General features: G+C 42.5%; 1 protein-coding gene across 1 annotated transcript; it reads left to right on the top strand.

The window, feature by feature from the left end:
• Positions 1–227: 227 nt before the first annotated feature.
• LOC148203815 (uncharacterized) lies at positions 228–6,670 on the top strand. Its single transcript, XM_088107767.1, has 4 exons — positions 228–843; positions 3,834–4,792; positions 4,874–5,362; positions 5,555–6,670. Exons 1-4 carry the CDS (start codon positions 228–230, stop codon positions 6,668–6,670), a joined length of 3,180 nt encoding a protein of 1,059 aa, XP_087963893.1.
• Positions 6,671–13,133: the final 6,463 nt, after the last annotated feature.

Here is a 13,133-nt window from a genome sequence, read left to right as displayed (position 1 = left end):
ACACAAGGTTCACCTCTCGGTTTTGGCAGTCGTTGCAAAGCGAGCTGGGCAGCAAACTCCAAATGAGTTCTGCTTATCATCCTCAGACGGACGGTCAATCCGAGAGGACAATCCAGACGCTCGAGGATTTATTAAGGACGTGCGTACTCGATCACATGGGCGTTTGGGATGAGGTACTACCGTTAATAGAGTTCACCTACAACAACAGCTTCCAGTCGAGCATTGGAATGGCTCCTTTTGAAGCCCTATACGGACGCAAATGTCGCACGCCACTTTGTTGGTTTCAAGAAGGAGAACACATATTGACTGGACCAGAGCTCGTTCAACAGACAACGGATAAGGTGAAATTGATACAAGAAAGATTGAGAACGTCCAGAAGCAGGCAGAAGTCATACGCCGATAGGAGAAGACGACCACTGGAGTTCAAAGCTGGCGATCATGTTTTTCTCAGGATGAATCCAACTACTGGAGTGGGCAGAGCGTTGCGTTCAAAGAAATTATCTCCTAAATTCGTGGGACCTTATCAGATTTTGAAAAGGATTGGACCTGTTGCATACGAGCTAGCCCTACCTCCACAATTGTCCAACCTTCATCCGGTATTTCACGTGTCTCAACTCCGGAAGTACGTATCTGATCCCTCGCACATATTGGAGCTGGAGAACGTTCGTCTTCGACAAGACCGAGCGATAGAAATGAAGCCGATACGCATTGAAGACGAACGCTCTAAATTATACAAAGGGAAGGACGTTCGACTGGTGAAAGTGTTGTGGGACGACAAGACTGGCGATTCTACGTGGGAAGTTGAAGATGCCATGAAGGACTTATACCCTCATTTATTCCCTGGTAAGTCTTCAATTTTCGAGGACGAAAATTTTTGTAGTTAGGGGGATTGTCACGCCCCATTAATTTTTCTGCTGACTCACCTCTCTACTTTCATAAATGCACCTTGCCACGCTTACACCTCCATTGACACGCCCACCCTTCATTTAAAACGCACTCACGTTCACGATGCATGCATGCTGACAAGTGTCATGTTGGAACGTTCTAAAAACGTTAATGGAATCCAAGTGGCAGCAGGCGGTTGGACGATCGTCCTGCGTGGGGAAAGAAATGATTTTCTGGAAAACTCTTTCCTTTCTCTGTGCATTTCATCTTCTTCCTCAAATTTCTGATCTCCTAAATTCTCCATTCTCTCTCTAAAACCTTTCTTTCTTCTCTCTTTGGTAACTCACCATCCCTTGCTCCGTTCACGTTTCAGCACCGTGAGAAGCATCTCTGTACCGTGAGCTTCCCATCAAACCGATCGGTTTTGGATTCGGAAACGGGTAAGTTTCACGTCCTCAACTACTCTTGACTTTCCACATGCAAGCTTCATTTTGAATCTGCATGCACCGTCTCTGAACCAATATTTGTTTCCTGTAATTTTAGTTGGAAGAGTTTTGGGGTTTTGAACGTTAAGGGTAGAAGAGTATACTGGAATCTTGTGTTCTTTTTGAAGAACGAAAGCACGCTGCTTAATCCGGGTAAGGGAAGCTTGTTAGAATTTAATTCACAGGATCTCTGTACTGCATGCGCGTTACGTAATGTTTGAAAGTGTGATTTATGATATTTGACTTTTGAGTTTAGGAATATGATTCTGAGATGATATATGAAAATGTTGCATGTATGTACTGGGAATTATATGCTGAGTGTATGAATGGTCTGTGACGTTGTATGTGAATGATTTTGATAGTTGAATGATAGTATATGATGTTGATTAAAAGCATGAGAAGCATGGAAAAATACTAGGTTAAGATTGATTTAATGCAGGAAAGTTTATACTGGAAAATGAGTTACTGTAAAAGAAGATTTATGTGAAAAGTGCATGAAATTGAACGTTCGTATCGATACGGTCATTGACCGTTCGGTATTATCAGTAAATTCTTGTGTTAGTCGGACCCTTTCATTTGGAAAGGACTCCCTTTGAGAACGAACGCCCTCTTATATAGTTTTACGTTGTGCTTTCGGTCATACGTAAACATCACGAGTGTTGTGTGAGAATTGAGAAGTCTGAGAATATCCCTTTGAACTTTTAGTCAAATTATTAAAACATAAACTTTAATTATCTCATCTTATATAAATCCCAATTTCTATGATTTTGAATTCAGCTAAGAGCCTTAACCTAAAAACGTACGTCCTAAGTGGCGTTCGGTCTTAGACCGAACGTTCGTTCAAAAAGGCAAATGATTAGTAGCGCTCGTTCTTATGTCGAGCGTTCTTCCTTGGTAGCGTTCGACCTTATGTCGAGCGTTCGTTCGTGATAGCACTCGTTCTTTTGTCGAGCGTTCGTATTTGATAGCGTTCGACCCTTGTCGAGCGTACATCCTTAATAACGTTCGGCCTCTGTCGAGCGTTAGTCTTTAATAGCTGTCGGCCCTTGTCGAGCGTTGGTCTTTAAATAGCGTTCGTCCTGATCTTTAAATAGCGTTCGTTCTGATCTCAAATAGCGTTCGTCCAAACAGTGATTTAACGTTCGTCTTTTATGGAAGTGTAATTAAGAATGAAAATGTGATGTTGAGGGAAGTATAAATTGTGCGAACCATATATGAATTGATATTATGATTTTGGAATTAGAACGAGCGTTCCAGGGTGGAACGACTCTTGACTGGATATTGATATTGGTAGTATGAACGTGGTAAGCTTAGATGGTGATCCATCCTGATATTCCGTGAGTGCTCGTTCTCAAGTAGAGATGAGTAGGTCATGCGTGGGAATGGCAGGAGGTCTAGACCATAACTGTAACTTGGCAAAAAGACTAACCTCAGGTGGATACTGATGAGCATTCCAGTTAACCCACCTGAGTGCATGGACGCCTTAGCTACACAGGTTTCATACAGTCCGGACGGTCGGTCTAGTATCATGATTTTTGGGTTGAGTTAATATATGATTTGAATGCATGTGGTATGAATAAATTGATAAGTTTGTTATGTATGAACTGTATGTTTGACTTGAATTAAATTCAATAAGCTTACCCTTGCAATTCCTTTGTGTTGTCTCGTCTATGTATATTCCGTCTTGTCGAATGCAATGATCATCCGTGTGGATGTGAGCAGATGGGGAGGCGTTACTTGAAGAAACGCTGGTAGAAGAAAATTTGGAGGACGCCAACCTCGTAGAAGTGGAAGTAAAGGCCGAACAGTAGAGGCGTTCGGTTGTTAGTTAGGTTAGCGAGCGGCTGTGAGCGAGCGCTCTTTTATCGTTTGTTGTAGTTTGACGTTCGGTATTTATTTTGTAAACCGTTCATCCTTATTTTTGTAAACGCTCGTTAATTTTTTTTTTATATAACAGGCCGTTCGGCCATTTGTTTAATCTGTTCCTTTATGTTTAAAACTGTTTTGGATTATTAATACGTGTAATTATTCTAAGTATATAGTTGATGACTGTATAATTTTGGGATGTTACATTATTGGTATCAGAGCAGTTTTGTTCTAATAAAGGACACTGTAGGGTTATGAGTGCACTGTGTTTTGCTGTGTGCTTATTGCATGTTTAATGAGTTATCACTATTTTAACTCTTAGACATTACTAACGTTCGTTTGTTTTCTCTGTATCCAGAGAACAAATGGCACCTAGATTGCCTCCTCCTCCTCAACCGAATGAGTCCGAGACGTCCAGCAATGCTAGATTGTTGGAAACTGTGGTGGAAAGATTGCATCAACAGAACACCACGTTACTGGAGCAAAACGCCACCCTGATGCAGCAAAACCAAGCTGCTATGCAAGGTTTGGAGGCCTCGCGTGTCAACTCTGAAAACACGCAAAGGCAGTTGATGGAGATCTTGGCTGCAACTAGAGGTGCGCCTGGAGCATCTTCTTCTAACGCTGCCCCGCCTACTGCCGAATGGAGCTTGGAGAGTTTCCTCCAACACCATCCTGCTAAATTCAATGGGAAGGGTCTCCCAGACGAAGCGGATCAGTGGTTGAGGGATATAGAGAAGATCTTTAATGCTAAACGATGCCTTGATGAGAACAGGTTGGCGTACGCTGAGTATTTACTGACTGGAGAAGCGAGCCATTGGTGGTCGAGCGCTAGGGTTATTCTTACGGACGCGCAGCAACCGATCACCTGGGAAGTATTTAGAAACAAATTTTATGAGGAATACTTCCCTGACAGCGTGCGGTTTGCAAAGGAGGTGGAATTCCTACAATTGGTTCAAGGAAATATGTCCGTCTCGGAGTACACCAACAAATTCAAACATCTCGTCAGGTTCAATACTATGGCCACAAGTGAAGTGTGGCAGTGTAGAAAATTCGAGAATGGATTAAGGAGTGATCTCAAGGTGTTGATTTCCAGTCTATGTATCCGGACGTTCCCAGCCATGGTTGAAAGGGCTAAAGTACTTGAGAAAAATATGGCTGAGGTGGAACAACATAAGAAACAACAGGCGTCGAGAGGACCAGTTATGTCGAGACCTAATGTAAATCGGAACCGGACCCCATACGCTCGTCCAGCCCAGTCGAGTGGTTCACAAACTATGGTAGTTGCTGGACAAGCAAATCAACAAGGGCCGGTCAGATGTTTTCAGTGCGGAGGACCTCACTTTAGATCATCATGCCCTCAATTGGTTGGAGGGAAATATTGCACTCGTTGTAGAAGAAACGGTCACCTGGAGAACGAGTGTAATATGGGCGGACGTGCAGTGATGAGGCCGCCGAACGCTGGAAGGACTCAGCAAGGAAGAGGTGGACGAGCCCAAGCTGTAGGGCGAGTATATGCGATAACTGGGGCAGAAGCAGCGAGCTCAGGTACGCTCGTTACTGGTACCTGCTTAGTTCATGGAATTCCTTGCTGTGTGTTGTATGATTCTGGGGCAACACACTCCTTCATCTCGAAGGCGTGCGTTGATAAGTTGGGGTTAACCGAGAGTGAGATGCAGTTCGACTTAGTGGTGTCAACCCCAGCTGCTGGAGAGGTTAGGACGTCTACCATGTGCGTTAGATGTTCTGTTGAAGTAGAGGGGCGTAGATACAAGGTAAACTTGATATGTTTGCCTCTCAAGGACTTAGAAGTGATTCTGGGAATGGATTGGCTGAATACCAATCGCATCCTCATAGATTGTGGGGCTAAGGAGTTGATTTTTCCTGAGGAATGTGAAGAAGAGTTAGGAGTGACGCTCAGTCAAGTTAAAGAAGATATCATGGAGGGCGCCAGTTGCTTCTTGATCATGACGCATGAAGACCGAGAGTTGGCGGATAAGAGTTGTGAACGTTCGTTCAATAAGTACACTGAAGGACGAACGGTTGTGGGTGAATTCTCGGATGTTTTCCCGGATGAAGTGCCTGGTTTGCCTCCCGTTCGTGAAGTTGAATTTACCATAGATTTGGTAACTACTGCGGCCCCTATATCCGTTCAACCGTATAGAATGGCACCCGCTGAATTGGTGGAGCTTAAAAAGCAAATAGAAGAGTTGATGGACAAGAGGTTCATCCGTCCAAGCGTGTCACCTTGGGGAGCGCCCGTGTTATTGGTGAAGAAGAAGGATGGCAGCTCTCGGCTTTGTATTGATTACCGTCAGTTAAATAAGCTGACCATCAAGAATAAATACCCACTGCCTCGCATTGACGATCTACTGGACCAGTTGCATGGAGCGAGCGTTTTCTCTAAGATAGATTTGAGGTCAGGCTATCACCAGATTCGGGTCAAGGAAGGAGACATCCAGAAGACAGCCTTCCGTTCGCGTTATGGACATTATGAGTACGTGGTCATGCCGTTCGGTGTGACGAACGCTCCAGCAGTCTTCATGGACTATATGAACCGCATCTTCAGGCCGTATTTGGACAAGTTCGTGGTGGTGTTTATTGATGATATTCTCATCTACTCCAAGAGTTGTGAAGAGCATGAGGAACACTTAAGGGTGGTACTTGGAGTGTTGAGAGAAAAGGAGCTGTACGCCAAATTATCTAAATGTGAATTTTGGATGAAGGAAGTACAGTTCTTGGGTCATGTTGTGTCTGCAGGTGGAATTTCAGTTGATCCGACCAAGGTACGAGCGGTCTTGGAATGGGAGAGTCCACGCTCGGTTACAGAAGTTAGAAGTTTTGTAGGGCTCGCGGGCTACTATAGGCGTTTTATAGAAGGATTTTCTAAGATAGTAGCACCGTTAACCCAGCTGACAAGGAAGGATCACCCATTCGCTTGGACCGATAGGTGTGAATCCAGCTTTCAAGAGTTGAAGCAGAAGCTGACGAGCGCTCCAGTAATGGTAATTCCGGACACCGCCAAACCTTTCGAAGTTTACTGTGACGCATCTCACCAAGGTTTGGGGTGCGTTCTTATGCAAGAGAAACGAGCAGTGGCGTATGCCTCACGGCAATTGAAAATACATGAGAAGAATTACCCAACGCACGACCTAGAGCTAGCAGCGGTCGTCTTTGCTCTAAAGATTTGGAGACACTACTTGTATGGATCCGTCTTCCAAGTCTTTAGTGATCATAAGAGCCTCAAGTACCTCTTTGATCAAAAAGAATTGAATATGAGACAGCGGAGGTGGCTTGAGTTCCTAAAGGATTATGAGTTCGAGTTGCTTTATCATCCTGGTAAAGCGAACGTTGTGGCGGATGCTCTAAGTAGAAAGGCGGTTCATGTCTCGGTAATGATGGTGAAAGAGCTAAGTTTGGTGGAGAGTTTCTGAGACCTAAGGTTACAGTTCGAGCTGGGAACGAACGTTATCAAATGCTGTAACCTTAGTATTTCGAGCAGCGTGTTTGATCGTATCTGGATGAAACAACGAGAGGACGAAGAATTGGTGAAAATTTTTAGTGCGCTAGGTACGGATCAAGCCAAACATTTTAACGCTGGAACGGACGGCATGTTACGTTACATGGGACGTACGTGCATTCCGAATGATGGCGAGCTGAAGAGAATTATCTTAGAAGAAGGCCATCACAGCCGTCTTAGCATGCATCCAGGCATGACTAAGATGTATCACGATCTCAAACAGTCGTTCTGGTGGCCAGGGATGAAGAATGACGTTGCACGTTTTGTGGCATCATGCCTAACATGTCAACGTGCTAAAGCTGAATATCAAAGACCGGGTGGTTTACTACAACCTTTGGAGATTCCCGAATGGAAGTGGGACAGCATTTCAATGGACTTCGTGACTCACTTGCCTCGCACGGTCAAGAATCACGATTCCATTTGGGTAGTAGTGGATCGTCTAACCAAAAGTGCTCACTTCCTAGCGGTCAACTTGAAGATGTCCATGACCAACTTGGCCAAGCTCTACATCAAAGAGATCGTTCGTCTGCATGGAGTGCCGTCCAGCATCATCTCTGACCGAGACACAAGGTTCACCTCTCGGTTTTGGCAGTCGTTGCAAAGCGAGCTGGGCAGCAAACTCCAAATGAGTTCTGCTTATCATCCTCAGACGGACGGTCAATCCGAGAGGACAATCCAGACGCTCGAGGATTTATTAAGGACGTGCGTACTCGATCACATGGGCGTTTGGGATGAGGTACTACCGTTAATAGAGTTCACCTACAACAACAGCTTCCAGTCGAGCATTGGAATGGCTCCTTTTGAAGCCCTATACGGACGCAAATGTCGCACGCCACTTTGTTGGTTTCAAGAAGGAGAACACATATTGACTGGACCAGAGCTCGTTCAACAGACAACGGATAAGGTGAAATTGATACAAGAAAGATTGAGAACGTCCAGAAGCAGGCAGAAGTCATACGCCGATAGGAGAAGACGACCACTGGAGTTCAAAGCTGGCGATCATGTTTTTCTCAGGATGAATCCAACTACTGGAGTGGGCAGAGCGTTGCGTTCAAAGAAATTATCTCCTAAATTCGTGGGACCTTATCAGATTTTGAAAAGGATTGGACCTGTTGCATACGAGCTAGCCCTACCTCCACAATTGTCCAACCTTCATCCGGTATTTCACGTGTCTCAACTCCGGAAGTACGTATCTGATCCCTCGCACATATTGGAGCTGGAGAACGTTCGTCTTCGACAAGACCGAGCGATAGAAATGAAGCCGATACGCATTGAAGACGAACGCTCTAAATTATACAAAGGGAAGGACGTTCGACTGGTGAAAGTGTTGTGGGACGACAAGACTGGCGATTCTACGTGGGAAGTTGAAGATGCCATGAAGGACTTATACCCTCATTTATTCCCTGGTAAGTCTTCAATTTTCGAGGACGAAAATTTTTGTAGTTAGGGGGATTGTCACGCCCCATTAATTTTTCTGCTGACTCACCTCTCTACTTTCATAAATGCACCTTGCCACGCTTACACCTCCATTGACACGCCCACCCTTCATTTAAAACGCACTCACGTTCACGATGCATGCATGCTGACAAGTGTCATGTTGGAACGTTCTAAAAACGTTAATGGAATCCAAGTGGCAGCAGGCGGTTGGACGATCGTCCTGCGTGGGGAAAGAAATGATTTTCTGGAAAACTCTTTCCTTTCTCTGTGCATTTCATCTTCTTCCTCAAATTTCTGATCTCCTAAATTCTCCATTCTCTCTCTAAAACCTTTCTTTCTTCTCTCTTTGGTAACTCACCATCCCTTGCTCCGTTCACGTTTCAGCACCGTGAGAAGCATCTCTGTACCGTGAGCTTCCCATCAAACCGATCGGTTTTGGATTCGGAAACGGGTAAGTTTCACGTCCTCAACTACTCTTGACTTTCCACATGCAAGCTTCATTTTGAATCTGCATGCACCGTCTCTGAACCAATATTTGTTTCCTGTAATTTTAGTTGGAAGAGTTTTGGGGTTTTGAACGTTAAGGGTAGAAGAGTATACTGGAATCTTGTGTTCTTTTTGAAGAACGAAAGCACGCTGCTTAATCCGGGTAAGGGAAGCTTGTTAGAATTTAATTCACAGGATCTCTGTACTGCATGCGCGTTACGTAATGTTTGAAAGTGTGATTTATGATATTTGACTTTTGAGTTTAGGAATATGATTCTGAGATGATATATGAAAATGTTGCATGTATGTACTGGGAATTATATGCTGAGTGTATGAATGGTCTGTGACGTTGTATGTGAATGATTTTGATAGTTGAATGATAGTATATGATGTTGATTAAAAGCATGAGAAGCATGGAAAAATACTAGGTTAAGATTGATTTAATGCAGGAAAGTTTATACTGGAAAATGAGTTACTGTAAAAGAAGATTTATGTGAAAAGTGCATGAAATTGAACGTTCGTATCGATACGGTCATTGACCGTTCGGTATTATCAGTAAATTCTTGTGTTAGTCGGACCCTTTCATTTGGAAAGGACTCCCTTTGAGAACGAACGCCCTCTTATATAGTTTTACGTTGTGCTTTCGGTCATACGTAAACATCACGAGTGTTGTGTGAGAATTGAGAAGTCTGAGAATATCCCTTTGAACTTTTAGTCAAATTATTAAAACATAAACTTTAATTATCTCATCTTATATAAATCCCAATTTCTATGATTTTGAATTCAGCTAAGAGCCTTAACCTAAAAACGTACGTCCTAAGTGGCGTTCGGTCTTAGACCGAACGTTCGTTCAAAAAGGCAAATGATTAGTAGCGCTCGTTCTTATGTCGAGCGTTCTTCCTTGGTAGCGTTCGACCTTATGTCGAGCGTTCGTTCGTGATAGCACTCGTTCTTTTGTCGAGCGTTCGTATTTGATAGCGTTCGACCCTTGTCGAGCGTACATCCTTAATAACGTTCGGCCTCTGTCGAGCGTTAGTCTTTAATAGCTGTCGGCCCTTGTCGAGCGTTGGTCTTTAAATAGCGTTCGTCCTGATCTTTAAATAGCGTTCGTTCTGATCTCAAATAGCGTTCGTCCAAACAGTGATTTAACGTTCGTCTTTTATGGAAGTGTAATTAAGAATGAAAATGTGATGTTGAGGGAAGTATAAATTGTGCGAACCATATATGAATTGATATTATGATTTTGGAATTAGAACGAGCGTTCCAGGGTGGAACGACTCTTGACTGGATATTGATATTGGTAGTATGAACGTGGTAAGCTTAGATGGTGATCCATCCTGATATTCCGTGAGTGCTCGTTCTCAAGTAGAGATGAGTAGGTCATGCGTGGGAATGGCAGGAGGTCTAGACCATAACTGTAACTTGGCAAAAAGACTAACCTCAGGTGGATACTGATGAGCATTCCAGTTAACCCACCTGAGTGCATGGACGCCTTAGCTACACAGGTTTCATACAGTCCGGACGGTCGGTCTAGTATCATGATTTTTGGGTTGAGTTAATATATGATTTGAATGCATGTGGTATGAATAAATTGATAAGTTTGTTATGTATGAACTGTATGTTTGACTTGAATTAAATTCAATAAGCTTACCCTTGCAATTCCTTTGTGTTGTCTCGTCTATGTATATTCCGTCTTGTCGAATGCAATGATCATCCGTGTGGATGTGAGCAGATGGGGAGGCGTTACTTGAAGAAACGCTGGTAGAAGAAAATTTGGAGGACGCCAACCTCGTAGAAGTGGAAGTAAAGGCCGAACAGTAGAGGCGTTCGGTTGTTAGTTAGGTTAGCGAGCGGCTGTGAGCGAGCGCTCTTTTATCGTTTGTTGTAGTTTGACGTTCGGTATTTATTTTGTAAACCGTTCATCCTTATTTTTGTAAACGCTCGTTAATTTTTTTTTTATATAACAGGCCGTTCGGCCATTTGTTTAATCTGTTCCTTTATGTTTAAAACTGTTTTGGATTATTAATACGTGTAATTATTCTAAGTATATAGTTGATGACTGTATAATTTTGGGATGTTACAGCAGGTAAGCCAAAATTGCTTTTAAAATTAAATTTTTGATCATCATCAAAAAGGGGGAGATTGTTACCAATAAGGAGTATTGGTAAATCTTGAAGAAAATTGTTTTGATGATGCTGCAAGAAGTTTTAGTTGAAGAAGATATTAGAATTATTTAAAAGCAATTTGTATAAATTAAATATAGTAGGAAAGTCTTGTAACTTTGTAAAACTTGCATTTTTTTACTACCATAATCGATTATGGAATGTCAATAATCGATTATCACAAGTCATCCAGGAATAATCGATTATCACCTCATATAATCGATTATCACATTCTTGAAAACCTGTAACGGACTTGAATAATCGATTATCACTTACAATAATCGATTATTCGTGGCAGTTGAGACTTAACCTTAGATATTCAGAACAGCTAGCTATATATTGGGTTTCTATGAAGATCACTAGTAACGTTGTTGAACAGAAGCTCTTGCAGAATACTGTTTGTCAGAGGAAGTTCTCAGAAGCTATAGTTCAAGTTCCCTTGCTTGGTCTCGTGAACAGGAGAGGCTCGCGTGTCGTGTGTCGATAGTCGGAGCAAGGTCTCTTCGAGTTAGCAAGGTGCTCTGCTTGGTCTCGTGAATAGGAGAAGCTCGTGTTTCGTTTGTCGATAGTCGGAGCGGTTCTCTTCGAGTTGGCAGAGTGTTCTTCTTCCGGTTCGTTCGTCGAAGGAAGGTTTATTTATCTGCTTTATTCACTATTTGTTGTAATCTGTGAAACATCTTTTTAGTGGAATTGTTAATCACTTTTTATAGTGATTAACGACTGGATGTAGATTCTGTTGAATCGAACCAGTATAAAAATTACTCGTGTGATTTTCTATTCCCTACACTCATATTATTTTACGTATATCAAGTGTTTGATTAATTTTCTGAAAGAAAATTATTTTTACTAAAAGGACCAAATTATTTTTAATTGTGATCGAACACGCTTTTCGCTCTCTGAGTTTGAATTCCGCTGTGCTATACTCTTCGAAAAATACCTGATGGCAACCCCTTTAGGGACTTCCCATCCAAAGAAGTATCAACTTTACTCTAAGACCAAGAAAGGGAAGTTGAATAAAGGACTTAATATTTTTCTTTCTAAAGTCTTAGCATGTTCTTCTGTAACTAAATATCTTTATCTTGTTTTGTAGGTAGGAATCCATGAGCATCCATACTAGGAAGGTTAAACCAGCAAAAGAGAGAAAATGAGGCAAGTAGAAGTACATGTTGTAGCCAAACTGTGAAGCCTTCACATTGGAGCACATTTTCAACACTTTCCATGTGCAAAATAATCAACCATGCACATGTGGAGCACATTCCAGCCGTGGCCCATATTTTCCACGTGAAACACATTCAAACCATGCATCTCCTTCATCTAAAGCACATTTCCCACGTGAAACATCTTCAGCTGGTAGTCTATGCACGTTTGAATAGCTTCTTTAGCACATTTCAGAGGCTTCTCTTACTCTATAAAAGAGAGCTTCTCATTCTTGTAAAAGGAACTTGAATTGATATAGTGAAATGCTGTTGAATTGGTTCCAGCCACTTCTTCTTTCAAGTTCATTGACTTGTGCCTTCTTAGCACACTTATCTCTAGCTTCCTTCCCCCTTGGAAGGCTGTCTGAGCTAGAAACGCTGCAAACACACCTCCAAAACCGCACCAAACTTTCCATCGAACACCTGGTGTGCACCTCCGTTTGCCATTCATCCAACCGGTCCGCTGCGTCATTCTGTCTAAGAAGCTGCTCCGTTCTTGAAGCTTGGAGTTGCTTCCATCATTTGGCATCAAGAGCCAGGTTCTCCACGCAAGTCTCCAAGAGATAAGTCACTTTTTCAGTCATATCTCACTTCTGTCATGTGCTGTTCCAGAGTTGTCACTGTTTGAATTTTTTTTTCTCACTTCTTATGTTTGATTTCGTGTTGGCTGTGGATGTTTGATTCCATTCAATGTTTCTTAGTTTTTAATCATCATTTTAAACGGTGAAAATCCTTTGTTTGAGTTCATTCCAGCTTTCAAAGTCATTTTCTAGTTTTGTCCAATGTCATGTGCCTATGTGCAGTTTTAACTTCTGTCAGCATGCGTTTGAATCTGTTCTGCTGTAAATTTTTCGTTTAATTTGAGTTCCTGATACAAGAAGGCCTAGCACCATTGGACCTATCACAAGAGGGATGATCAAGAAGCTACAAGATGAGTACTCTCCCAAAGGCCAAACCCTCTTTGCTATCTTTGGATGGAAGATTGGAGACCTAGAAGATGCTTTTAAGATGCCAAAGCATGGAGAAGGGTAAAAGTGGACTTTGGCACATGGGGGGTGTGCGCATAGTAGTCTAAAGGGTAGTATTAGCTTATTTC

This window comes from Vigna umbellata, chromosome 2, assembly GCF_029865625.1.
Source record: "Vigna umbellata cultivar VRB3 chromosome 2, Vumbellata_1.0, whole genome shotgun sequence".
NCBI classification, from domain to species: Eukaryota; Viridiplantae; Streptophyta; class Magnoliopsida; order Fabales; family Fabaceae; genus Vigna; species Vigna umbellata.
Note: the sequence above shows the minus strand (reverse complement) of the source record. Positions and strands in the feature narration are given on the sequence as shown.